Source organism: Tympanuchus pallidicinctus, unplaced genomic scaffold (genome assembly GCF_026119805.1).
Source record: "Tympanuchus pallidicinctus isolate F22 unplaced genomic scaffold, pur_lepc_1.0 scaffold1, whole genome shotgun sequence".
NCBI classification, from domain to species: Eukaryota; Metazoa; Chordata; class Aves; order Galliformes; family Phasianidae; genus Tympanuchus; species Tympanuchus pallidicinctus.
The window spans coordinates 6,573,037-6,599,899 of NW_026294618.1; the positions used below are offsets into that span (position 1 = coordinate 6,573,037).

A 26,863-nucleotide genomic window follows, 5' to 3' on the forward strand; every position below is an offset into this window, starting at 1 on the left:
GGGCGAAGCATCACATGGAGTGCCTGAAACCTACTCGAGAACACTCTCCGCAGAAAAACAAACCAATACAACGCAATACGCCCTCAGCGTGGGGCTACTATCCGCCCTATATACCGCGGGCCCCCGCCGCCGACCAATCAGCGGATGCCGGCAGCCCGCTCCGCTGCTCCCATTGGTGGCTGAGATCCCCACTCCCGCCCCATCTTGCCTCACAGGTGCGCGGGCGCCCTCTATCGCGCCTGGTACCTCGAGCCCCGCCCACCGACCAATCCGCACAGGGCGAAGGTTAGTATCTGTGTTCTGATTGGGTGGCGAGAAAGCGGCCCCGCCCCTGACGGCGCGTTACGCAGCACGGCGGTTGGCGGTGGCTGTCGCGGAGCGGCTCTGCGTTTGGGGGACGGGAGGTGCCGGGCGAGCCCGGTAAGCGCAGCCCGCGCTCATCGTTAGTGGCGTTCTCCAGTTCGGGCTGCGCCCAGTGAGGATCGGGTACCTTCCGTAGGTTTGGGGCGCGGCTTTAGTCGACGGAGCTCGGCGGGCGCGGCCCGCTCCGGCCCCCTGGGCCTGCCGCTCCGGCCCGCTCCGAGCGAGGGCCGCCTGACGCCGCGTCCCGCCCGCAGGTGGTGCGACGCAGCATGTCGGAGGGCGAGGCCAAACAGGCGCCGAGCGGCGGCTCCGACCCCAAGCCGGACTCTGCCTCGTCGGGGCCGGGGATGACCTCGGTGTCCGCGCCCGTGACTTCCGCGGCTCCCCCGGAGGAGGAGGAGGAGGAGGAAGAGAGCGAGGACGAGTCCGAGATCCTCGAGGAGTCCCCGTGCGGCCGCTGGCAGAAGCGGCGTGAGGAGGTCAGTGTCGGCGTCCGGGCCTCTGCGTTGCGGTGGGGCGGGCGCCGGGCGCTGCCCTTCCCGCGGCGGTCCCTTCGGGGTCGGGAGCGGCCTTTCTGGGCTGTGCGGCGGCCTGCAGTGTTGGAGGCCCTTCCGAACAGCTGGTATCGAGGCCGCTGCGTTGAGGAAGGGCTCTTCCTGGCGTTTGTTCGCCCGTCTTGTTTCCCAGCTCTTGTGCTCGGGGAATAACAAAGTGCACCAGTTGCACAGTGCCTGGTGAATGGAGTCGGACCTGCTGTGGAGCTGCCCGGTTGTGCAGACTCATCAGCTACACATTTGGGTTTGCTTTGAAGCCTTCAATTAGGGCTGGTTCTTGCAGACTTCTGGGCTTGTCTGATTTGCATTCGTTTCTCAGTGCATGTATTGGGACCATCCTCTACGATGGCATGAGTAGATTAGATCACAGAATGGCCAGGGTTGGAAGTGACCTCAAGGATCATAAAGCTCCAACCCCCTAAATTTAATATCAGACCAGGCTGCCCTGGGCCCCTTCCAACATGTTTTTGGACACCTTCAGGGATGGGGCATCCACAGCCTCTCTGGGCAGCTGTTCCAGCACCTCACCACTCTCACGTTAAGAACTTAAGATCTAAATTGAAGAACTAAAGATCTTTCAGAGCTCTTCCCATTTCTCTCTGGGTTCTCCTTACTATCTTGGGAGCCTGCCTCCAGAAATTGGTTTCTGCTTCGTGTTCTCTTAGTGAAACCTGCTGTGGTTGGGCAAGCTGTGTGGTTGAGGAAATCTTACCTTTAGTGCTGCAAGATGGGTGCTGATGTTGCCTTACTCAGCTAACTCAAAACAGGCACAGAGATGTCTGCGTTAACAGATACATTCATAGAGCAATGCAAACCCGTGGTGGTGAAAGAGTCCCTTGTTCTGATGTAACTTTGGAGGTCGAAATAAGGTCAAGGATGCCCTGCACCTCCTTTCCTTTATTTATTTGAAGGCTGTCCTGTATTCGTTAATGTATTCCAGCGTGTATTAAGAGTGCCTTCAGTTGTGCACCTGTAAGGTGAGGCTTCTATGTAAGACTCTAATTCTGTTCTTTGAAATACATTCCTTAAGACAACCTGAAACTATTGTTAGAAGTAGTTTCCCCCCCCCCCCCCCCCCATGGTCAGTGCTGACTCAGTGTGCCAGAGAGGCTTGGGAATGAATGAATCACAGAATCCCAGAATGGTCTTGGTTGGAAGGGACCTTAAAGACCACCCCATTCCAACCCCTGCCATGAGCAGGAACACCTCATGCTTGGAAATGAGGGTGACCGGTTGGTCTGATTGCAGATCCCCTCTGTTTACTGGATATCTGAGCTTCATTTCAACTTGACAGATATCAAAGTAACACCAGAATGATTGTTGGAGGCCACAAAAGGAATTGTTGGTTGATATGGGGTAAAAATGAGGCCTCTGATCCTCAGCCCCTCATTGTTGAGGTGGTACCTGTTCTCTTGCAGAGATGCTGAGCATTTGTGTGTCTGATACAAGCTGCAATTATATGTCAGATGTGGCTTAATTAGATCTAAGCTTCCATGACACCTGCAATCTCTGCTTGGGTCAACATGTAGTGTGAAATTCCAGAACAACACCTTTACTTTCTGAACATCCCAGCGTGCCCAAGTGCAGCGCTGTGCTGCAGCAGCATCCCTGTGAGGGCTGTCAGTGGGGCAGAGCAGCCAGCTCTGGTTCTTCCGGTCTGTGTGCCCATGCAGACAGCTCTTACTCACTGCCCCTGGGCAGCAGGGTTACTCCACAGGGAAGGAATGCTGTGGCCTCCCCTCCCACCGTGATGCAATGCTGGTTCGTGATCCCAGCAATGTGCTCTCTGGGTGCTGCCAGAGCAGAGTAACGTGACAATATGTGCAGAAGGTGGCCTGTATGGCCTGGGTGCAACATGTTGGCTCCCAGGTCTTCAGCTCTTCACTTCTCAGCTTGAAGCATGGATTTAGAGCATTGTAACCATGTTTATTTGTTAACAGCACATGGGTACCTCTCGTATAAAGACAGGCTGAGGGGGCTTGTTCAGCCTGGAGAAAAGAAGGCTGCAGGGTGACCTCATTGCAGCCTAGCAGTACCTAAAGGGAGCTTACAAACATGAGGAGAGTCGACTCTTTGAAAGGGTAGATAATGGCAGGACAAGGGGAAATGGTTTGAAGTTGAGGGAGGGAAGATTGAGGTTAGATGTCAGGGTTCTTTACAGAGAGAGTGGTGAGGTGCTGGAACAGCTGCCCAGAGAGGCTGTGATGCCCCGTCCATCCCTGGAGGTGTTCAAGGCCAGGTTGGATGGGGCCCTGGGCAGCCTGGGCTGCTATGAAATGGGGAGGTTGGTGGCCCTGCATGTGGCAGGGGGCTTCATGATCCTTGAGGTCCCTTCCAACCCTGGCCACTCTGTCATTCTGTGGCAGGCCTGGGGACACGGGCAGTTGCCCATCGCCGTGTCCTGCTGTGCTGTGTGTGCCTCGGGAGCTGCCTCGAAGCGCCACATGGGCACGGGTGGACCAAGAGGCCTTCAGGGATGTCTCTGCTTGTTTTCCTACGACGTTCTTCCCACTTCCTCGGAGCCGTTTCTCTCTCCCTTCACTAAAGCTCTCTCAGCTCTTCCAGTCCCTCGCGCGTGGAAGGAGCCCCTCCCAGCGGGCCGCGGCCTTCTCAGCCGGGAGCGGCCCCGGAGTGACAGCTCCTCCAGCCAATGCCTCTTGGAGTAGGAGCATTACATCACCTACGGGAGCTCCCATTGGCAGCGTGAGACCCCGCCCCCTTTCGCAGCAGCTTCCGTTTGGAGCCGTTCGGCATTCCCATTGGCTGCGTGCGGTCCCGCCCCCTGCCCGGCCGCTTCCGGTTGGCCTTGCTCCATATCCCCGCCGCCCGCGGTGGGGGCTGTGCGGTCCCGGCGGAGCCGGGCCTTGTGTTCGAGCGGTCAGGCAGAAGCTGTTAGAATACGGCCTGTTCTCTGCTGGAAGCTTTCCCGGATCTCCCGCTATTCATCGTGTCTTTGTTTTATGACAATGGTGAAATCACATGGCAGTGCCGGGTTTGTGTCCGGGGTGAGCAAACGAGGCTGTGCTGATGGGGGGCGATTCGTTCTAGAGACAGGGAGCTTCTCTTCCACACTTTGTGCTATTCCCACCAAAGCTCGGCGAAGACTTTCCAGATGAGGCTTTCGCACCCCACCGTGTCATCCCAGTGGTGCTGTTATAAGTGGATGGAGAAGGCTGGTCTTCCTCAGGGAGCACTTAATGGAGAATGGTGTGGTTCTGCTGTTATGTACCTTCTGCACTTCTCATCCTGCAGACAGCAGCGTAGCAGTCTCTGGGCCTCCTTTCCTTCAGACAGCTCCCAGACTCCTCCCAACCCTGCTGCCAGCTCTGTGCCCTCCTGTGGGCACACTGAGGGTCATGGAGTCATAGAATGGCCTGGGTTGAAAAGGAGCACAATGCTCATCCAGTTCCAACCCCCTGCTTTGTGCAGGGTCACCAACCAGCAGACCAGGCTGCCCAGAGCCACATCCAGCCTGGCCTTGAATGCCTGCAGGGATGGGGCATCCACAGCCTCCTTGGGCAACCTGTGCCAGTGCCTCACCACCCTCTGGGGGAAAAACTTCCTCCTAATATCTAACCTAAACCTCCCCTGTCTCAGTTAAAAGCCATTATTCCTTGTCACTACCCACCCTTAAGAAGCTTTTTATGTTGTGGAGCTCAGAACTGCATACAATCATAGAATGGCTTGGGCTGGAAGGGACCTTTTTGGTTATCCATTTCCAACTCCTGCTGTGGGCTGGGTGCACCCTCCAGCTTAGGCTGCCCAGGATCCCATCCAGCCTGACCTTGGGCACCATCAGGGATGCAGTGGTTAGTGGAGTTGTAGGAGGGAGCAACAGAGGCTGACAGCTTCTCCAAGTTTGTGTTTTTCTTGATTCCTTTTATCTTACTGACAAAAAAAAAAAAGCCAAACAGACCCTTTTTTTTCTGCTGCCCCCAAGTTACTCTATGTTTTTCTGTCACTCACATAAATAATCTTCTTTTTGAGGTTGTCCAAATATCTTCAGAATTATCTGCTGTTTGAGCTATGTCTCCTGGATCAGAAGCTTCTTATAGGACAGTAGGAATGTACATAAGGTACATATTTAGACTACTGCTGCTGGTAGGTGTTAAACCTGAAATGTTAGAGCTTCAACTCAGTACAGCCCCAAGAGCTATGCAGAACAAGCAAGAAGTATCACAGATACAGCCATAGGAAGCCTTGTGCTCTGCTGCAGCAGAATATTCTTCAGCTTGTCTGTTTGTTGGCATTTTCAGCACGGTATTAGTGTTGAGCTTGGTAAGTGCATGTTAGGGGAGAGGCTTCTGAGATCCACAAGTTCTTTTCTGCCTTACCCCTGAGGGAGATCTCCTGTTTATAAGTGTCTGTGCATGCAGCGGTTGCTGTGTTGCTGGATTCTTGCTTTCCTATTTCCAGTATTTTCTGCAGTCAGGTAGGCTGGTTGAACAGAGCAGTCTTTCATGGCTTCCTTTATGCAGTGTGCAGATGAGATGGGTTGAAGAAATTCCATGTGGATCTTAGATGACCTGTAAAACTTGAGAACCAACATTTCAGGCAGTGTAGGTTGTTCCTGTGCATAGCCATGAAACTAGTGTTTGATTCTTGCTCCTCTGCATTGTATCTTGATACTGAAAGTTAATATGGGCAACAACGGAGTCTTTACTGTCATAGTATTGTTGAGGCTGGAAAAGGCCTGTAAGGTCATCCAGTCTGACCATCTGCTCATCACTGCTGTGCCCACTGTACTGAGTTTCTTGATATTGGAAAGCGAGGCACCGTGCTCAGAAAGGTGGCATTTCAGGTGCTCTGAGCTTTGCCTTTGCTATTGGAGAGAGGAAGGGTAGTAGAGATCTTCAAGTTGGGATGAGGGGGGCTGCCAGCTTTTTGATTGGTTTTGGCTGTGGATCCTTTTTCCAGCTGATGGGGGAAAAAAAGAAACAACTGCCATGCTGTAGTTCTTGTGGTTTTACTCGACCATTGGAAACGTTTGAATTGTGCAGCCCTTCAGCACTTTTATTGGCTCATTTAAGGATGTCCTGGAAGGAGTGAGATGTGTTTGAATGAGAACAGGGGCACAGCAGAAAGTAGAGGGAACTGAGTCTTTGTCTGGGGCCTGTCCTCTACAGGGCCATTGTGTTCTTGCTTATTGACTGTAACTGACAGCTGGCAGCTTTCTGAGTGCCTCATCAGCCAGCAGCACCTCTCAGCCTTTATGCTGCCTCAGTGGGGGAGCAGGCACAACCAGAGCAGCTGTCTGCTGTTTTCCCAGCTTTCCTGGGTGGTTAGGAGTGCTAGTTACACTCCAGCTGTCCATGACTAAGGTGTAGGGTTTGCTTTGCATTCTTGAAAGAGCAATTGTAAAAAAATAAAACGCATTCCATGTAGATTATTGGCAGCACCAGAGCGTTACTCTGTTCAAATATTTGTGCTACAGGGTGAATAGGGAGCATGCCTGCACAGAAAACAGAAGTTAAAGAGTTTAGTGATAATCAGGCACAGGACATGCACAGTGTTTCATCCCCTCTTTCCACCCTTTTGGCTTCCCTCAAACATCTCGTAAGTACTGCACCCACATTTTCCTCTTCCATGCCCAAATTGCCCATCCCTGACATTCTGAGTCGTGGGCTCCTTCACGCAGTGTCTCCACTTGGTTTGAGTAATACTGCTACTCCCACTGGACTGCTTAGGTTTTAGGATTTGCTGATGGGTGATGACTTCATTGCTCACCTTTCAGTCCGTGCAGGGCCTTGGGTTCAGTGTTGCACTCACCACTGATTGAGGTTGTCTGGGTTCTTCCCTCTGTTGTGGTGGCTCTGATCATTGATGTAGTTTATATTTTGAAGAGCTTGCAGTTTATACTCTCCAAATTTGAATTGAGTGGTTACAGTTCTGAATTCTGCTGCAGACTTGAATGTCTGGAAAGGTGTTGGTACAGAACTTTAATAAAAATACTGAGCAGAACTGCCCAGATTGAGCCCCAGGGCTGCCATCTCCACCCTTTAACCCTACTGTTCAGCCAGTTCTTCACCCAGTGTTCCTGTTCGTCTCACAGTCAGATGGTTTGTGCAAACTAATACCTCTGGGACAGTGATCAAAAGCCTTGCTGAAATCAAGGGGAACTACACCCATCGTTTTGCCTTTGTCCACTGAGCAGGTGGTCTTACCATGGGAGGATTTGTGAGACAGGAGTTTCTTCTTGTGAATCCACACTGATTGCACCATCCTTTACGTGCCCTTCAGTGGAGCTCAGGTTCATCTCCACAAATTCTCCCAAGTACTGAAGTTAAACTGACAGGTCTGTAATTGCCAAGATGTTCTCTCCTGCCCTTGTAAATTGGGGTATTGTTGGCTAGTTCCCATCTGATCCTCCCAAGACCTTTGATAGATCACTGAGGGAGTGCTGCTATGCCACCTGCTGCCTCCCTCAGCACTCTCAGATGAATACTTTCAGGACAAATGGACTTGTATAAAAATGCTCAACTGATACAACTGGTTCCTTACAATTTGGTGTCAATGATTGGAAAGTCCTTGCTCCCCACGTTGCGGTCCTCCAATTTGTTGCTGGACTGGACAACCCAGGGCTTATAATTAATATCAGAGACTCAAGCAAAAGAGACACTTAATGCTTCTTCCTTTCCCTTTTCAGCTAAGCTGGTCTCATGCTACTCATGCTTGGATGAGTAGGATGCAGTGGGGTTCCCTGCCCCTGTGCTTTTAGAAGGTGATGCTGAAGAAGTAACCAGCTCTTGTGGACATCTCAGCCCTCAGAGGCAGATTCACAGGGCACCCTGCCAACTCATTCCCTGAGCAGGTTGGGGTTTGCTCTCTTAAAACCAGTGGTAACAATTCTGCTGTTTTCCACCCTTCCTACCTGTAGGGTGAGGGAACCCAGGCTCTGGGTCACTGAGCTGTTCAGTGAGAGTTCATGTTAACCCTTCCAAATAGTGTGTTAAGAACACAGGGTGTTGTGTTTGAGGCAGTCTTGTTGTTTCACCAGCATAGTTCACAAGACATCACTTGTCTTTGATGTGGGTCATCAAATGACTGCTGAAAATGGAACAAATTAAAGTATTTCCCAGTTACTTAACAGATCTTGCAAGCAGAGAACTTCCATCCCCTTCATTCAGTGTTGATGCCCATGCACTCCTTACCCTTCAGAGCAATTGAAAGATACCATCTTGGATTTGTCCTTTTTATTTCTGCTTGCTTGCTTGCTGCAAACTACTGAGTTTGTAGGTAAGCTGAGCTTTACATTCCTACAGCCACATCTGTCTACAACGTTCTTAACTGCCTCGATGCTTCTAACTGGTGAAGTTTGCACTGAGAATTACCCTCAGTGATGTCATGTGGGTTTGGTGTCGTGAGTCATAGGTGATGCCCTAAGATGTTGCCTATGAGTCATAGAAATGCTTTGCTTTAGATAAAGTGCCCAGAAGTTACATCAAGTTCCTCTGCCTGCGTTATTGAGGCAGATTTTGAGTAGCTGTCAATACTTGAGGGCTGCAGTAATGAATCCAGCAGTCAGAAGTTCTGTGTAGGCAGTGAATATAACAAAATAAGAGAATACTGAGGAATGCATGGGCATTTGGTGTTGCAGTCATGGCAGTACTTTGTTGCTGCAATACTAGCTTTGTCTTGACTGGGCTATTCCTTCAGCTGCCTGAAGTAAAAGCCTTTGGGCAGTCATCTTTGGTACATTGATTGTAATATGTGTTCTTGCTGTCATGCCTGAGAGTTTTCTCCTGCTAAATATTGAATGGATAAATGTTTTATCCTTACAGTCTTCAATCTTTCATCATTAAAGTTGGAGAAGACCTTCAAGTCCAATTGTGAATCCGTCACCACCATGCCCACTAACCCATGTCACACAAGACCCCAAGTTTTATTTGACAGTGGAACATAACAGGCCTGATGCAGTATTTTAATGCCAGCATCAGTGTGTTCGTGCAGAGAAAATCACTTTCTTACAATTAGTACAACAAATATTGTATTTATCTGAATATAATGGCAGACTTTTCACTGCTCGGTTATGCAGTTAGTGAGAGGTAGGAGAGGAATGGGGTCATTCATGCTAAGCTGCTTCTCTTGTCATTGTTTCCAGCAGTTACTTCCTGTAGCTTGGTTTGTCTCTATGTAATTATGAACTGTATTCTTTATTCCTATGTACACCGTGCCATTGCATCACAATTTATGACTCAGTTTACTGAGCAGTCTGTATTGTTCCAGCTGTACTGTTCTTGTGGTCATTTATTGCTCCTGGGTGTCATCTGCAGTTTGGGGATGTTGAACGTCATCAGGCCTCTTCTGATTCCCTTGGAACATCTCCAGAGAAGCCAAACTATATTGATTGGCTGTTAAAGTTGTTGAATTACACCATCAACTTAAAAAGCTTGCACAAAAGCAGGCTTAATATTTACATGGGCTCCTTTCTCTGCTCACAGCTGTTGTGTGCACGGTCTGTCAGTGTGTTAGTCCTTCTGATCATGCGTTGTATTAGGAGCTCAAGGTCAGCTGATGGAGCAGCTCACTGGTTGAAAGCAAATTGGAAATTGGATCATGTATAAGTGGCTGCCAGGAGGAATGGGTTTGTGAGGAAGCCTTTGTCTATTGTGAGATGTTTCCAGCAAATGTTTGATGGTAGGATCCCTACTGAGTCTGGAAACAAACCAAATCTGTGTATTGACTTACCTCAAGGGGAGTCAGATCAGCTGGAAGTTAGGAAAGCCAGCCGCTGGTGAAGTTTTAATTTAAATGAAAATTAATTCACAAAGTTCATGATACTTCAAATGAAGGATGTGAAATGATGATCTAGCCTGCTAACTTGTGTCTTTCTCCCTCCTTCCCGTTCAGGTGAATCAGCGCAACGTGCCGGGCATCGATAGTGCCTACCTGGCTATGGATACAGAGGAAGGTGTGGAAGTTGTTTGGAATGAGGTTCAGTTTTCTGAACGGAAGAACTTTAAACTACAGGAGGTACGTTGACCCCAAATGGGATGGGAAACACCACGGAATCACAGAGCAGTTGAGGTTGGAAGAAGTCTCTGGAGGTCACGTGGCTGCACCCCACTGCTCAAGCAGGGATACCTACAGCAGGTTGCCCAGGACCCTGTCTGTGTGGTTTCTGAAGATCTCTGAGGAGGAGCAGTCAGTTACCTCTCTTGGCAGCCTATTCACGTGCTCCATCACCTGTACAGTTAACATATGTTGCATTAGAGTGATGTGCTTTCCATCAGGGTGGAGTTTTGGGCATTGGTTCATGTGGGTTGTTGGCTGGATCAGTAACTCCTCCTGTTTGGAGTGCTGTGCTGCTTAAACATAGCACATTCAGCTTAAGTCTGACTGCTGCAGAAAATGTAACTGAGAACTGCTGGCTTAGTCTTGGTGATCAATCTAGGCGGTGTAAGATGAACTCAGGTGCTGTTTGTTCTTAGTATAGAAGCTTGAAGTGTATTGCCTCATTTCTGAGGTCCCAAACCCAAGAAGAAAGTAAGGTGTGGGCCAACCTGGTCACTAGTGTAACATGGCTTTGTCTTTATGTCACAGGAGAAAGTTAAAGCAGTGTTTGACAACTTAATTCAGTTGGAACATCTGAACATTGTAAAGTTTCACAAATACTGGGCTGATGTGAAGGAGAATAAAGCCAGAGTAAGTAAAACAAGCAACCTGTTGGGTTTTCTTGCTGTATATTCTGTAGGCAACTAGTGAAGCAGAAGATAATATCTTATACTGCCCCACAGGTAATCTTCATCACTGAATATATGTCTTCAGGGAGCTTGAAACAGTTTCTGAAGAAGACAAAGAAGAACCACAAAACTATGAATGAAAAGGTAACTGGTTTTTTTTTCCTCTATGTATATTTTCACTTAGTGCCTTCCGTTTCCAAAAGGCCTTTCAGCAAAGGTTCCTAATGAGAAAGAAACCTGGTGATAACACGTGGCTGATATTCTTTGTTGTTATTGTAAGCTAGTTTAATTGCAGGTATTCTGGGATGTCTTTTCTATGCTGCTTTGTTTCCTGGCACTTCTGCAGCTTTGTATGAATGGTGTGACAGCTTGTCCTATCCACCTGTGCATGCAGGAAAGAGGGAGGTGGTCTGTGCAGAAGAGGAGCTGGGAGGGAAGGCATGTGGACATGTAGAAACTAAACCGAGTGTGAGAGTACTGAGACAGTTTTTACTTCCTACACACCTTCGTTGGTTAGGAATCACTGAATGGAGGGGGGTATTAATCTTCCATGTGAATGGACTCTGAATCACTGAAGTATGGATTAGTTCTTGTTCTCTGAATGACTTCTGTCCTTCTTGCTCCTGTCTGTAGGCCTGGAAGCGATGGTGTACCCAGATCCTTTCTGCCCTCAGGTATGTGAGTTGCTGATCTCGAGGTCTAGCCTCTGTTTAACTGTAGCATTTCCTGTGCTAGGATAGTAAAAGCTTTAAGTATACGTGCTGTTAAATGCAAGCAAACTTCACTGAATGCAGCCAGGAGAGCAATTTTGGTCACCCACCGTGATTCTTATCCCAGTTGACTCTGCAGAGGGTCAGCTGCACTTCCTACAACAGAGGAAGATCAGAGACATCCCAGAGTCTGTGCAGTTCATAGAATGGCTTAGGCTGGAAAGGCCCTTAAAGCCAGTTCCAAATCCTGCTGTGGACAGGGTTCCCAGCACTAGGTCAGGGTGCCTAGGGCCCCATTCAACTTGATCAGTTAGACCAGTACTAAAGCTTCTATGCTAAAGGTGCAGAGTGAGTTTTGGATCCCAACAGTTGTGACTGATATGGTGGTGAGTGTGCAAGCCAGGCATCAGGGAGCTTTTCCAGGTGTCCAGCTTCATAACCTGGGCCCAAACCACTGTCAAGAGGATGTTGCAAAGAACTCTTAAAGGCATTAAATTCTATGTGAATGAACTGTGAAAAATTTTCTTCAACTTGGCAGCCTGCAGTCCTACAGCCATGCAATGTATTCATAATTATTGTGGTGTCATATTGTTAGGAGCACATATGAATCTGTACACAGCTCGGTGGTGCAGATCTGCAGCCATCCTGATGCAATCTGGTTGAATAAAACATGGAGAGGATTTGTTTTGTCTTCAAGAGTCTTCCCTATGTGAGCCAGATTTGGTGTGTGGCTAAAAACAGCCTTGGAAAATAATGATAACCCAGAATTCAGAGCAAGACTCCCCCTCCATGGAGGAAATTCTGTTTCTGTGTAGCTAAGTGTAGCTGCTGAGGAATATCTGGCATTTTAATAAACGTTTGGGAGCTGACAGTCTTTAATTCTGCAGAGTGAAATATGAGGATATGAGATATCCTTAACTGTACCTGGAGCCCCAGCACTGAAAAGTTCTCTCTGTATGTGGTGGAAAACATGACTGATTGTGTTTGTACAGCACCAGGCACTTTTGGGATGCCCAGTGAAGAAGGGCAGAATAAAACTTTGATCTTTTGGTATAAAATCTTCACCCTTTTAGCACTCACCTAGCAGTAATCGGGTAGATAATGCAGATCTGGTATCCTGGATTTTGTAAGAACTGGTTAGAAGAAGCTTCCTTTCCTCCCCCAGTTTTGGAGGTGGTTGTTCTATTCTAGCCTAAATACTGATGTCCATCACAGAATTGTAGCTCCCTGCTATCCTTGGCCTGTACCCTGTGCATTCCTGTTCTCTTCTGATGCAGTCCAGGGAAAAGATGAGGGGAGGGATTCTTGCCTCAATCTGGGATTGCTTCCTGACCATTGTTCTTTCTGAATATCCAGCTACCTCCACTCCTGTGACCCTCCAATCATCCATGGCAACCTGACCTGCGACACCATCTTCATTCAGCACAATGGATTGATCAAAATTGGCTCAGGTAAGGCTTTTTGGAGGCACCCCATGCCTATGAGGCAAACTGCTCAATCAGAGCAGGGCATCTAGCCCTTTCAAATCCACCTGGCATGATAGGCATGTGTGTACATTTCCCCCACCTCTGCATCGTTTGGGCCAGGGACTGGCAGTCAGATTCACCCTTGGCTGGACCACCTTTAGGCACAGGAAGGGCTGACACTGAGTACAGTTTCCCATGTCTGCCCCACCTCAGTTTTTGATCTCAAGGGACCAATCTCAGAAAAGATGTTGCAGCTTTCAAGTTTTCTATGTGCATTATTCTTGGATTCATCAGCTTGGCAATTTTTTTTTTTTTTCCTGGTTAATACACGTGGAGTTTGTGTTGGGAAGCTTTGAGTGCTGTTTGGAGAGCTGTGTCCACTGAGAGCTTCTTGTACCAACCAATCTATCAAAGCTATAGGCACTGACTCCAGCAAGCTGCTAGTCTTGGCATCCTCACCCAATGTCATTTGCTTTAGCTTGGACTTCAGGATGCTAGCTTGCATTGTGCCTGTGTGGCAAAGACGTGTCCTGTTCAGGCTTGTGCCAAAGTGCTTTCTTTCAGACCTAAAATGTGGTTTTGCTAGCAGTGCAGTGCATCCTTGCTTACTCATTTTTCTTTTATTTTTTCCATTTGTTCCTACTGTGTCTCCAAAAATGCTTGCAGTTCAGATGCATTCTCTGGCACCTTGACACACCCTTCCAACTGACAGCACTCTGCTGTCTGGCTGCTGTGAGTGCTCTTGACCCTGAGGAGTGGGCACTTGCTCTCCTTTAGGCTTTTGTCTGTGTGAATCCTTGGTTTGATGCAGGCAATGTACAGGAAAGAATGTTGTGCTTTACCTGTCATGTAAAAGTACTCTCTTCATAAACTGCAGACCTCTGTAACTTCTTTCCATCAGAGAGCTCTTACATTATCTCTGTTACAAAACTGGGGTCTCTGTTTCCTGACATGTGCATATACCCCAGGGAAGGTGAGCCAGGACAGAAAGAACCCTCAGCTATCTGACTGTAAACTGTTTAACATCTTGCTCTTCATGCAGACTGATCTCATTATGGGGTTCACTTTATCTTTTTCTGAAGTTGTCCAGGTAGGAGGAGTTTCCAAGAGTTGCACATGTATCTGATTGCTGGCAGACAGCTGGCTCTCTGGCATTAGATTCAGGCCACCTGTGGGAAGCCTATTGTAGGTTCTACTCAAGGAGCATGTAGGAGATCCTTCTCTTTCTGCTTGAGTTTGGAAATATACAGCTGGAATCTTTCTGACTGGTAGCCAACGCTTTGTTCGTAAAAGCAAACCTCATTAAATTGGTATCTGGAGCTGAGGTTTCAGCAGAGGGCAGTTCTGCAGATCACCAAGCATGGCATTCTCAGGAGCACTCTGTCAGCAGTGCCCTTCAGAGGCTGTCTAGAAAAGTGGTTCTTCAATGTGGGTCACACACAGCTGCCTGCTCTCTCAATTTCTCAGCTTTGGTTCATGGTGGAAGGAACAGAGGCAATGGGATTTCAAGGAGCAGGGGTTGTCAACTTGTGTGCTCTAGCAGCTGTATCCTCAGCAGGACTCCTTGCTACTCCTTAGGAAGCAAAAACAAGGAATTCAATCACTACTGGACCAGTAGTAGACTGGGTAGAAGGAAAACATTTTTTATAGTAAGGGTCATGAAGCACTGGCACAGAATCATAAGGGTTAGAAGGGACCACTGGAAGTCATCTGGTCCAACCCTCCCTGTTAAAGCAAGTCCCTGAGACTAGACTGCATAGCAGAGTGTGAGCAAACAACCTGCTGTGAGCACTTGGTATAAAAAGCAAGACTAACATATAGATTGCCATCAGTTTGTATTGCATCTAAACCAGAGCAGGCAAAAAAAAGTGTCCCTCTAAGGTGTAAACAATTCACAGATGGATTATTGTGGAAATAGTAACCAAGTCCTCCTGAGTGTGCACATGAAGTCTGAAAACAAACTGTTCTGGAAGACAACAGTGCTCTAAGATGCAGTAAAGTCTTTCCATGCCTAGGATATGGATATGACTGAAGCATTACCATAACCATGGCATGAATCTGTGCTTATGGGGAGACTAAATGGAAAGAGCTTTCTTGAATCAGAACCATAAGTAGGTGCCTATGTTTTGCCCTGTTGTAATACAGGCATGGTGAACTGGTGGCATTATGTATATGGATATCCTGAGGTAGATTAGCAAGATATTGGGAATGTTAATGCAGCCTGAATGCACTTACTCCCAGCACATGCCTCACAGAGGTGGTGGATGGCCCTGCAGACACCTGAGGTCAGGCTGGATGGGGCTCTGAGCACCTGGTGGAGCTGTTAGGTGTCCATTCTCAGTGCAGGGGACTTGGATCAAGTGGCCTTTGAAGCTCCCTTCCAACACAAATGATTCTGTGATTTGTTATTTACCAGCAGGCAGATGCTCAGCCACTTGCAGGAAAGCAGGGCTTTGTTGCACATAACAGCTGTTTGGGAAGACAAATGCCATAGCTCTGAGTGTCTCCTGTGCTCACCTTCCTTGTCTCAGCTCTTGTTGCTCAGCATGATGTCATATGGCATGAAATATCCCTTTGGTCAGTTGGGATCAGCTGTTCTCACTGTACCCACCTCAGCTTCTGAGGAACTCCAGCCACTTGATGATGGGGTAGCAGAAGAGAGAGGAGAATGCCTTGTCTCTATGTTAGTGCTTTTCAGTAATAGCCAAAACATTGGTGTGTATGGCCTGAAATCCCAGGCACAGAACTGTGTGAGTTACTCTGAAGAAAATCAGCTCTGTCCCAGCCCCAGCTGGTGTAACTGCACAGCTGTGGACTGCTCTATTCATTCTGTGGTCAGCAATGAAGTGAATTATGTAGGAGGTTTGATCCTTTCTTAAACTTGAGGAAAAAATAAATGAAGTGAGCACACGTGGTCTTGTGATCAGAAGACAATCTTCCAAGTGTTACAACTACGGTTCCAGCGTAGGCTGGAGTTGAAGCTGGCAGTGTTGCAGAATCTATTCCCATTCCTGTGCTACACACCAAGCTTCAGAAGTCAGAACTCTTGTCATCAGATGCTTGTGACTCCCTATCCCTGCTGGCTGTGCAGTAGCCAGGCAGGCTGTTTCCACATTCAGACCTCAGAGAGTGTTGCTGTGGGATCACTGACAACATTAAGCCCATCTTTTTCGCTTTGTGTAGTTACTTCTCAGAGCTGGCTGATATCTGAAGAGTTCTGTGTGTACTCAGAAGAAGTGAGGCAGTAATCCTCGTGGATTTAAAGGAAACAGTGATTCAGTGCCCTATGATCTACTCTTTAGTGCTGTCTCTGTCCCCAGCACCATTGAAGGCTGTGCTTCTGAAAGCTCTCCTTCCTGTGCTTTTAACAAGAGAAAACATCGCTGGTTGCGGGCAGAAGTCAGGGGCAAGGCAGCTGCTAGGTGAATCCCACAGAGTGCTCATCCATCTGCGAGGTGAAGGAGTACTAGAAGAGTGGTGGCAGCAAGTTGTTGCCTTACGAATGTGTGGTACTTGCTCCTGTAGCCCTTGTTTAGGTGCTGCAGCAGCCCTTCTGTCACTTCCTGCTGCTACATCAGATTGCAGAAGCATGCGTTACTGTTAGGACGCTGTAGTTCTGGATTTGCCACCTGTGTTGTGTAAGGAGGAAAAAAAGATTGATTTCGGGAGTAAAGGCACATTGAGTTTTGGAAATAGGGCTGAAATCTTTATGTGCTGGGAGTCATCTGGGGAATAAAGAGTTGGAAAGAGAGAGGATGCCTTGTACTGCTCAATGCAAACCATCAATGAGCCATTTGTTTACAGACCACTTATTCTCATAGCCTAAAGTGCAAGGTTAGTAGAGCTAAGGAGAAAGCCTCAGATGAGCAGAGTGTCTTTAAGAGCTTGTGGTGGGGATGGGGAAGACCTTGTCACTGGTGTGGAATGCTTTCTGCGGCTCCCAGTACAAGAAAGACAGGGGGCTGTTGGAGAGGATCCAGAAGAGAGCCACAAAGATGATTGGGGGGATGGAGCACCTCCCTACGAAGACAGGCTGAGGGAGCTGGGCTTGTTCAGCCTGGAGAAAAGAAGGCTACATGGTGCAGCCTGGCAGTACCTAAAGGGAGCCTATAAACAGGAGGGGAATCAACTCTTTGCAAGGGCAGATAACAGCAGGACAAGGGGAAATGGTTTGAAGTTGAGGGAGGGAAGATTGAGGTTGGATGTCAGGGAAGTTCTTTACAGAGAGAGTGGTGAGGTGCTGGAACAGCTGCCCAGAGGGCTGTGATGCCCCGTCCATCCCTGGAGGTGTTCAAGGCCAGGTTGGATGGGGCCCTGGGCAGCCTGGGCTGCTATGAAATGGGGAGGTTGGTGGCCCTGCATGTGGCAGGGGGTTGGAGCTTCATGATCCTTGAGGTCACTTCCAACCCTGGCCATTCTTTTTTTGATTTCTTCCTGAGTTGTGGTCAGATGAAAATATTCCTTGTGAGATGCATTGCTTTCTGTGCACTCTGCCATGGGATCCACGTGAAGGACCGTACTGCATCTGTGCAAACCTTGCTAGCCCAGCCATTGGGCCTGTGAAGGGAGCACACTGCAGGGTGTTTCACTGCTACAGGTCAAAAGCATTGAGTGCCAGGGAACAGGTGTGTGTTTGGGCAGGATGTCTGATGCTGCTTTTTGCTCGTGTTAATGGTGCTGAGCCGTATCTCTTATCATTGGGAGTGTAAGAGCCAGTAAGAGGTGAACAGGGGCAGGAGAGCACCCACAGAAAAGACAGAACTTCCAACTTTACCTTAGCTGTGATTTCCTAGTTGACAGAAGCTGTCTGTTTTGCAATGACTCTGACCTAGCTGTCTGTATCAATGTGAAGTGCTTGCTGTTTCATCAACTCATTGACTTCTATCTTGTTTTACTCCCCGCTCACGGGCTGCTCTGTTACCAACAGTCTTTCATAGGATATTTGCTAATGGTGAGCAAACTTCTCCACTCCTGTGATGTGACTGCCACTCTATATGTAACGTACATGACTTGTGTGTGTATATATATATTTATATATGTGTGTATATACGTATATATATATCTGTACTACACACATTATACTTTATTTACAGTGTTCCCTTGCTATAAGGCTGACATGTACAGCAGTTTGGCTTAGGTTTCTCCTACTTTGAGACCACGTGCTTTGTGCTGGGATGGAAACAGTTCCTCTCACCCCGAGCCTTACAGAGAGGGAGCACTGCCCTTTGTGAAGTCTCCTGGTTGTTAGTTCTCTTCCTCTCCTCCTTCTTAGCTGCTAGTCCATGGACCCTAGTGCATGCTGGCTCCTGCATGTCAAGCCAATGGGATGCATTCTTCTGAGCTCTCCTGGCTGAACTTGCCACCAACATTAGGCTGTTTCCTGCTACTGCTCTGCTAGACTTGGCTGAGCGCCCGACCTGGGCTGGCCTTTGCTTTGTGCTTGGATATCCAATTGCTTGCTTGTAGTTCTAACTCCTTAGCTGTTTTGATTTAAAACAAATGTTTCACTGAGATGCCTGGCTCCTGGTGGCCGGAGATCTGCCACCCCAACGAGCCCCTGGTTGTGACATGAGGTTCCCTGTTGGTTTCCCCAGAGAGAGCTCTGATTCTTGGAGAAACCTGGGCGTGTGAGGAGGGTGTTGGGTTGCAGAGACTGGAGGAAGATTTGAGTGCTGAAATTTATAACCCCGTTAAATAGATATCTGTACTTAAATTCAAAGTAAGTATTATTTTTGCCATCAGGGTTATTAGAACTTGTTTCTGCTGAATGGTTTGGGAGCATATCAACCATCAGTCAGCAGTGGTGGAAGTGGAAGGCCTGTCAAATAAGCTTTTGCATTTTCCAGTCAGTCAGGTCTTTGTCGACCCATCTTAGTGTGGGTGCAGCAGTTGCACACAGCTTCTTTTTGGAGCCCTTTGAAGGCACGTGGAAAATAAGTATTTTAGAAAAGTCCATACACTTCTTCAGATGAAATGCTAATCAGCTTTTAAGTACCTGCTTCAGAGCCTGCATGCAGGCAGCTGTCGGTCAAGTATTCATCTTTCAGACCTTCCTTACCAGTTCTGTGCCTACTGTTCTGCATTTTCTGTTCTGCCAGCTTTCACTTTCTACTCCATTGACTGGATGTAGTCAGACATGGCAGTTCAGTGAATGCTTTTTACTCCAGAGCTGGATGAACTTGCAGCATCCATGTGCTGACACTCTTGCAGTAAGGAAGGCCAGTGGTATCCTGGGCTGCATGAAGAGGATTGCCACCAGCAGGTGAGGGATGCCATCGTCCCATCTGCTCTGGTTTGTGTCCTCCCTAATAAAAACACATTTGTCATCTTAGTGTACCACTGAAGTGAAAGGCGAAGTGCAGTTTTCTGTAGCCTGGTAGCTTTTTGCAGCAGTGAAGGAGAATGTAACACATTCTGATTCCCATCCTGGCCCTGTCACCATCCCTTGTAGTTGCAAACAGATGCTCTCAAGTTCACTTGAAGATTTTGAGCCCCTGTGATGCAATGTGACGAAGGTAAGGTTGTATCCTCTGACACTGGGTTGCTTAGCAAGCCTATGCCTTGTCTGAAAGGTTAGTAGTTGGTCCTTCTGGATATCACCTTGTTTTCTTTTGCTTCCTCAGCCTGCTGCAGTCTGGAGTGCTGTGTACTTGAGCACTTTGCTGCAATATGGGATAACATTCCTGTTTCAGAGGATACTTAGATGTATGCAGCTGACATCTGGGTGGCTCAGTTCCTCCTCCAACCCCTGTATTTTTGAAAGGGAAAGGAAGGGCAGCTGAGCAGATTCTTCCCTAGGTGCAAGAAGGAAGGGGTGAATGCAGGACAAGTGGGTGTGAGCTATATTCGTGGCCAGAAGAAAATGTCTTCTGCAGCATGTAGTGCTTAAAAAGGCAGGTCACTGTGAGACTGGGCATCTGCAGCTTGACATTGGTGACAGCTGGGCAGTAATACCACCAAGTGAGTTGTTGGCTGGCACTCCTGGCTTTCTGATGAGCTGCCCGTGAAGAGGTGTTCACAGTAGCTTATCCTTGAGGGTCTGACAGGTCTAGCAAGCTCTGTGTGTCCCTGCAGTAATGCAGATTATTCCATTTTTCTTGTCAGATTGATCTCAGCTTGCCAAAAACAAGTTGCTCGTTCTGCTTTCTACTGCACTTGATGTCTCTTCTTATCACCTGCTCTTCATGGGCACCATATTTGGCTGAATCCTTCTCTAAAATCAATTTTCTGCTTCACTGATTCCCTGCCACACTGATTAGTTGTGTGTGGCACTGTCTTACAGTCTGTTCTTCACTGCCTTCCCCTTCTTTGTGACTGAGAAAAGCACACTCATTGTTGTGATCTGACTTTCATTTTTGACCTTCATTGTTTGGCTTCCTTATTGTGATTTTTCCCTAGCCATCATGCATCTGATTCTTGACATAATGAAGTCATCACTTTATAGGGCAGTGGATGGCAGTAGAAATGATGTGGAAATCCTTCTAAGAGCTTGTATCAGAGGTGTCTTAAAGTCTGTGCTCATATCTTCTAGGCTATGAGTGTTTTATACAGCTGAAGCCCTTCTCAAGCATTCTCATCTGTGCTGAGTTGTTTATATACCAAGCTGATGGTCATGCAGTAATGACTCGACTGAAACCCAGAGCTTGTTGCCCCAGCTTCTCAAGTACTGTCACAAGCTGTATTAACAGACAGCCTCTACCTTTTTTTTCCCCCAAACTTTACTCTACTGACATGGAATCACAGTTCCTGGGAATGCCTCCTGTACTGTGGGGCTGAAGGACGTGCTTTAGTGGTGGCTTGGAGTGTTCTGTGGATGGTTGGGCCTGAGGATCTTGAAGGTCTCTTCCAACCTGAGTGATTCTGTGATTATTGGGACAGGTTGAGCTCCACTGAAACTTGCTTTTCTCACGTGAGAGTGCCTGTGTTACATCACTGGTTAAGTCTTCTGTTGTTAATGCCTTTTTTGGTGATTGATCCCTGCCTCTTCATCCCTCTTATCTATTGCCTAGGAACGAGGGATGGGAAGGCTGGGTGGATGACTGTCCCTTTCCACCCAGGCAACAGAAACAAGAAAATGAAGCTAATCTGAGGATTGTTTAGAAAAATGCTTTGTACGTGGCTGATTCTGCTCCACTTTTGGCAGGGAGGTGTTCCCTGGGTTAATAACACACCAGATTTCTTGTCTGAGGACATAGGTTCAATGCTTGATGGCCTCTCTGCTTGGTGGAAGTGGGGTTCTTCAGTTTGGAGAAAGGGAGGCTGAGGGGAGACCTCACTGTGCTCAGTGATGACCTGAAAGAAGGTTGCAACAAGGAGGTGTAGGTCTCCTTTTCTCAGTTGACAAGAGCTAGGACATGAAGTGGCCTCAGGTTGTGCCAGGGAAGGTTCAGGTTGTGTATTAGGACTCGGTGGGTCTGGCTGATGGACTGGTGTTGACTTGAGATGACCTGAGTGATTCTATGCACTGAATTCCTTCAACACTGTCACAGAATTATAGGGGTTGGAGGGGATTTCTGGGGTGAAGTCCAACCCCCTGCTAAAACAGCTTCCTTGCAGTAGGGTTGTATGAAAACAGACAAAGTAAGAGCTCTTGTATACAGAGCATAGTAGGAGTCACTGAGGTGCTCTGACTTGGTTACAGCCTGAGCCTCAGGGGAATCCCAGAATCTCCCTGGCACTGCCAGCCTGACTTGGTGGAAAACTTTTATCCTTCACTCCAACTTTTCACAGCACTCTGCTGGCTGTGTCTCTGCAGCCACATCACATTTCTGACTGCAGTTAGAGGATTTTGCCCAAGGAGGCTGCGGATGCCCCATCCCTGCAGGCATTCAAGGCCAGGCTGGATGTGGCTCTGGGCAGCCTGGGCTGCTGGTTGGTGACCTGCACACAGCAGGGGGTTGGAAGTGGATGAGCATTGTGGGCCTTTGCAACCCAGGCCTGTCTATGATTCTGTAACTGGGCCAATTGCAGGGGCAGGTGGGTCAGTAGTGTAAAATACAGAAGCCCAGAGCTCATCATTTGGGAGATAAAGAGGGGTCTGGGCTCTGTGGCCCTGCTCATCTAGAGCAGTGTTGTTGGGAAAATGCAGAGCAGGTTTTAAAAGGAAGACCAAGAATTTTAACTCATTTTTCTTAATGCTGTGAAGCTGAAACCTGTTGGTATCTGTAAAGCAGAGTAAGCAAAAAAAAAACTGCAAGCAAAAATGAGGGTCCATTCTTGTGTTCTGCTCCTCTTTCTTGTTGCTGGGAGTTACTCCCTCCCTTCCTTCACCTCTGGGGCCATGCAGGGGCTGGCTGCTGGAGTCCTGTGCTGTCAGGATGGTCAGGTCTCATTCAGCAGCTCTGCATGACTTTCCTCTTGAGGAACCTTGGCTCTGGTGTCCTGCTGACATGTGGAAGGGTCAGCTAGGAAAAGCTGCCTCATAGACCTGTTCTTTTCCTGGTGCCCTGAGGTAGTGACTGTAACTGCAGTGATCCTGGCTGCTCGTAGGGCTTTTGTTACAGCTGGGTTGCTTACAACAAATCTGATTTAAGTGAGGTCCTTTCAGGGCTTGCATTTCAACAGGGCATTCCTTAGGACACGTCTGGGGATGGGCTGAGATGTCCTGCATCCTAAGCATTCGTTGCTTTCTTCTAGTGGCACCAGACACGATAAACAACCACGTGAAGACGTGTCGGGAGGAGCAGAAGAACCTGCACTTCTTTGCTCCGGAATATGGAGGTACGGTGTGCCATTCTCTGCTTGACCTGCCTCACTGAGGCTCCCAGGCTGTTGTGCACCTTGTTTTCAGCTGCAGTCTTATAAGCAGTGTCCCATTATCAGTTTCTGTGTCATTTGCCAGTTTAATTGTTCCAACTCCTTTTGCCTTCTGATAGCACAGGAGGGAGAGAAGGCTGCAGGTTGTCACAGCTCGATACAGAGGTTGTCCTGCTGCTGGGTGCAGGAAGAGACTGACAGCGGTGTTGTTTCTGTGTTACAGAAGTTGCCAATGTTACCACTGCTGTGGATATTTATTCCTTTGGGATGTGTGCCCTGGAGGTGAGTTGGGAATACTCTGATTATGGGACAAGGAGAATAAATTCAAGGGAAGGACGTGGCTGTTTGGAGTCGCTGTGGTTATGGGTGTGTTAGTTTGGTAACAGGAGCTTTTTATTCTCTGAGACAAAGGCACTTTGCCTTGCTGAATCTTCAGACATCCTCTGGAATCTTCTGCTGCCCTTTCCCTATTGGAAACTTGTGGATGTGTTGGCTGGAGTGAGTTCTGGATGGCATTGTGTGTGTTTGCTTTTCTGCTTGTAAAACAGCTATTCATGCAGCCAGGAGGGCACTGCCAGGTTCTGGCAGCAATCCTTTACTGCTTCATTAGAGGATGGGAATTGTCAAGCAGAACGACAGGCCAATGGACCATGAAATTCAAAATAGAGAGACTAACTGTCTGAGGAGGTGCTGGCATAGTTTTAAGGACTTCTTGGCAATCTGTCAAGGTGCTGGAACCAAGCTATCATAATGGAACAGTTATTCTCTCTGCCTCCACAAACCGTCACCTTAAGTAACACCAATCAGCTTGGTTGGTATGATCTCATACTTGCCAGCAGTGATCTTAATCACTTCTTAGTGAAGTCCAACGTGCTGCTTTGTGCTTGCAGATGGCAGTGCTGGAAATACAGGGTAATGGAGAGTCATCTTACGTGCCCCAGGAGGCCATTAACAGTGCCATCCAGCTGCTGGAGGACCCCTTGCAGAGGGTGAGTGCAGAGGGGTCAGCGCCCACATGGACCTGCGGGCCTTGTGCGTGGCCTCATTCTGTCTTTGTCTCGTAGGAGTTCATTCAGAAGTGTCTAGAACAGGACCCAGGCAAACGTCCTACAGCCCGGGAGCTCCTTTTTCATCAGGCATTGTTTGAGGTGCCATCACTAAAGCTGCTTGCTGCTCACTGCATCGTCGGCCATCAGCGTGAGTACGGAGTGCCAGGGTGCCGCGCTGTTACATACAGCTTTGCTGAGTTACTGCTGCGACTCTCTAGGCTTTTTTCTTCTTAGTGTGGAAGAGAAATGTGGTTGTTCAGGTCTTAACTTTCTGTTTTTTAATAGATATGATTCCTGAAAACGCTTTAGAAGAAATGACCAAAAACCTCGACATGAGTGCTGTGCTGGCAGAGATCAACCATGCGGACAGGGAAGGAGTCAAAATGATGTGGGTACCCCTTGGTGTGCTCACAGGGGTCTGCGTGGGCACTGGGTGATGCTGGAGGATTTCTTGCTGCTGTCTGCCCAGTGGGAGAAGAACTTGCACAGACAGACTCCACGCAGCTGAGATCTGCCTTCCTCCCAAGCTGATGGGAGGGAAATGGGCACACTGTTGCTGGAGCAATTTGTAGTAAAATCTGGCCAGAACAATTTGGGGAAGCAATTTCCAAGCAGTTATTTGCACTGGACAGCTCTCCAAAGGGAAGTGCTGCCTGCTTCTGCCACTGTTAAATTGTAGCCTTGCTGTTAGCTTCTGGGAGCTGCTATGGGAAGAGTGCAGTACATCTCACTCTGACTGTACTTACCCTGCCTGCTTATGTGGCTGCAATCTGGGATACGGAGATTTGAAACTGCATCCAAACAGACTTGAGTGGATGGTAATGTGGTTCTGCTAATGGCTTCTGACTGCAATACTTCTTTCCCTCCAGATTCTCACAGTCTCCAGCACTGGAGCTGGACAAGTTCCTGGAGGATGTAAGGTAACAGAGATCATTTCTTGGTGTGTTGGTTGGATTTTTGGAATAGCGTGTGTTTGTTTTTAAGTACCTCTTTAACTGTGTGTGAGACTGGGGTGATTTTTCAGGAGAGGCATAACCTCAGATCCGGATTCTTTGTAGGAATGGTATCTACCCACTCACAGCTTTTGGGATGCCACGACCTCAGCAGCCCCAGCAGGTGGTGGTGAAGTCTCCCATTGCTCCACCATCAGTAAAAACCCCAACTCCAGAGCCGGCAGAGGTGGAAACCCGCAAGGTGAGACATGGCACCTCCACTCTTCCCTGTGCAGCTGTGCTGTGAGCAGCAGTGGCTCACGGGGTGTCTGTGCTTCTCTTTCAGGTGGTGCTGATGCAGTGCAACATTGAGTCAGTAGAGGAGGGAGTGAAGCACCACGTACGGTCCCACCTTCTGGCTGAGTGTTGTGTGTGTGTGGAGGGGGTGCTGAGCACGTGGCATCACTGTGCTGATGTGCTGCTGGGGTCTGGTGTGATGTGCTGCTGCCAGAGCTGCAGTTCTTGGGGCACAAAGCCAGATTGAGGCCCAGCTTGGGTTGGAAGAGTCCCTTAAAGGTCACGTCAGTGACATCTGCAGCCCGTGCCTATAGATGGCCTGCTGCTTAGCTAGCATTTATGGCTTATCCTCCAGATACAGCCTTAGAGCATTCCTTCCACGTGGTTGTGCTGCTGGCAAGGGTTGGGAGTAATAGAATTGGGTGTGTTTTTTCCTCTTAGACTCCAGTGGAACTCTGCAGGGGCAGGGAGAGGGTGATTCCTATCCCAGTGGGGATCTGGGGGAACATTCCTAGCTGTGTTGGCTGCTGCCTGTACTGTGGCAGCCTGTCAAATTGCACATGCTCACAAGAGCTTCTCTACCCTGCAGTTAACACTGCTGCTGAAACTGGAAGACAAGTTGAATCGACACTTGAGTTGTGACCTGCAGCCCAGTAAGTGCCTCTCCTCCTGTATTCTCGTGCACTGGAGTCAGCAGTGCAGTCTGGGTGTGGGATTTACACGCTTCCTTGTGTTGCAGATGATAATATCCAAGAACTGGCAGCTGAATTGGTCCAGCTTGGATTCATCAGTGAGGTGAGCAGCCTTGAGTCTCGAGCAGGGACGTAGCTCTGCATTCCTTTCTCAGGCTTTATTGTCCTTGTTTGCCTGGGAAGGTAGGAGAAGTAGCACGTGTTCCTGCCATGCACTCGGGCAGGTTTTAAGCAAGCTTTTGGCTTCGCACCACCCCTCACTCTGACTTGTTCCCCCAGGCTGACCAGAGCAGACTTACCTGTTTACTTGAAGAGGCATTCAGCAAGTTCTACTACACCCGGAACGGAGCTCTGACGGCAGTGACGGTGTCATCGTAGCATCCCTTGGCTCCAGGGCGGCCGGTGCAGCTTTGTTGCCTGTGACCCCTTCTGTGTCTGTCCATCACCGTAGGGCATCAGCAAGCCCCCAGCTGCAGTGCTTGGAAGCTCATCCTGCATGTGCTGTGGCTGGGCCCAGCAACAATCCTCCCTGCCCGCCTATTAAAGGGGACTTTGCGCATCAGTATTATTTCCAGCCCTGTTTTTGTTGGGATTTTGCCAGGTGGTGCTGGGGAGCCAGGTCCTGGCTCGGGGTGTTCTGTAGCCCCGTTCATGTGCATGGAATTTGTTCTGTTTGGATTGTACAAAGTGTCTTTTTGCACAGCACAGAAATGGTTTTTTCGTTTTCTTTTTTTTTTTTTTTTTTTTTTTAATTTAAAGGTAAGCAGAGGGGAGCCCTTAGGCCCTGTTCCCCCTCTGTATCCCCCCCAACTCTGCAACCGCCTGTGGCAGCAGTCACGAGCCTCGTCCCTGGGCAGAGGGATCCAGCACCAGCCTGGCCCTTCGCCTCTCCGCTCCCCTTTGGCTGCACTTTGTTTACTCGTTTTGCACAGCCCCGCAGCTCTGCACATCGGCCTGCGCTGCAGGTGCAGGGCTGCAGCGTGTGCTCCCCTGGGCTGTGTCCCCTGCTGCAGCATCCTGGAGCCGAGCTTGGCCCTCCTGCCCTGCTGCTGCGTGCTGCCGTGGGCCCCCTGTGTGCTCCGGGCCTCTGGCAGGCAGCCTGGAGCCCCGTGCTGTTGTTGGCCTGGGCTCTGCTGGGCCGCCGGGTGCTCCAGCGCTCAGCTCCCTCTGCATCTCCTTTCTATCTGAAGGTGCTCGGAGGAGCTGAGCCCACAGCCCTGCATGCGTCTTTGGGGCTGAACGCGGCGCTGCTCCCGCATCTCATTTCTATCATTTCCTATTTTTAATAAACTGTTTTGTAAATACCCGAGTGCTGCCTCTTTCCGGGCCTGGGAGGAGTGGGGCTCCGCCTCGGGGCGGCT

General features: G+C 48.8%; 1 protein-coding gene across 4 annotated transcripts; it reads left to right on the forward strand.

Annotated features, from left to right (window-relative positions):
* The first annotated feature begins 341 nt into the window (after positions 1 to 341).
* Positions 342 to 26,806, forward strand: NRBP1 (nuclear receptor binding protein 1). Of its 4 annotated transcripts, none has more exons than XM_052688428.1 (18): positions 342 to 420; positions 618 to 842; positions 9,768 to 9,890; positions 10,461 to 10,562; positions 10,655 to 10,744; positions 11,234 to 11,274; positions 12,667 to 12,761; positions 22,413 to 22,496; positions 22,756 to 22,814; positions 23,423 to 23,521; positions 23,597 to 23,729; positions 23,867 to 23,969; positions 24,451 to 24,501; positions 24,640 to 24,775; positions 24,860 to 24,913; positions 25,400 to 25,463; positions 25,550 to 25,605; positions 25,782 to 26,806. In XM_052688428.1, the coding sequence occupies exons 2-18, from the start codon at positions 633 to 635 to the stop codon at positions 25,878 to 25,880; spliced, it is 1,599 nt and encodes a 532-aa protein (XP_052544388.1). In that variant the 5' UTR covers positions 342 to 420; positions 618 to 632; the 3' UTR covers positions 25,881 to 26,806. The 4 variants fall into 4 exon arrangements, with proteins under 4 accessions (XP_052544388.1, XP_052544370.1, XP_052544371.1 ...); XM_052688410.1 differs by having other exon boundaries at positions 355 to 495; XM_052688411.1 differs by having other exon boundaries at positions 355 to 486.
* Positions 26,807 to 26,863: the final 57 nt, after the last annotated feature.

Excerpts from the sequence above, each read along its gene's own strand:
- NRBP1 (XM_052688428.1), top strand. The coding sequence starts at position 633 with ATGTCGGAGGGCGAGGCCAAACAGGCGCCGAGCGGCGGCTCCGACCCC. Across the intron at positions 843-9,767 it reads GGCAGAAGCGGCGTGAGGAG|GTGAATCAGCGCAACGTGCC; the intron begins GTCAGTGTCGGC and ends CTTCCCGTTCAG. Across the intron at positions 24,776-24,859 it reads CAGAGGTGGAAACCCGCAAG|GTGGTGCTGATGCAGTGCAA; the intron begins GTGAGACATGGC and ends CTTCTCTTTCAG.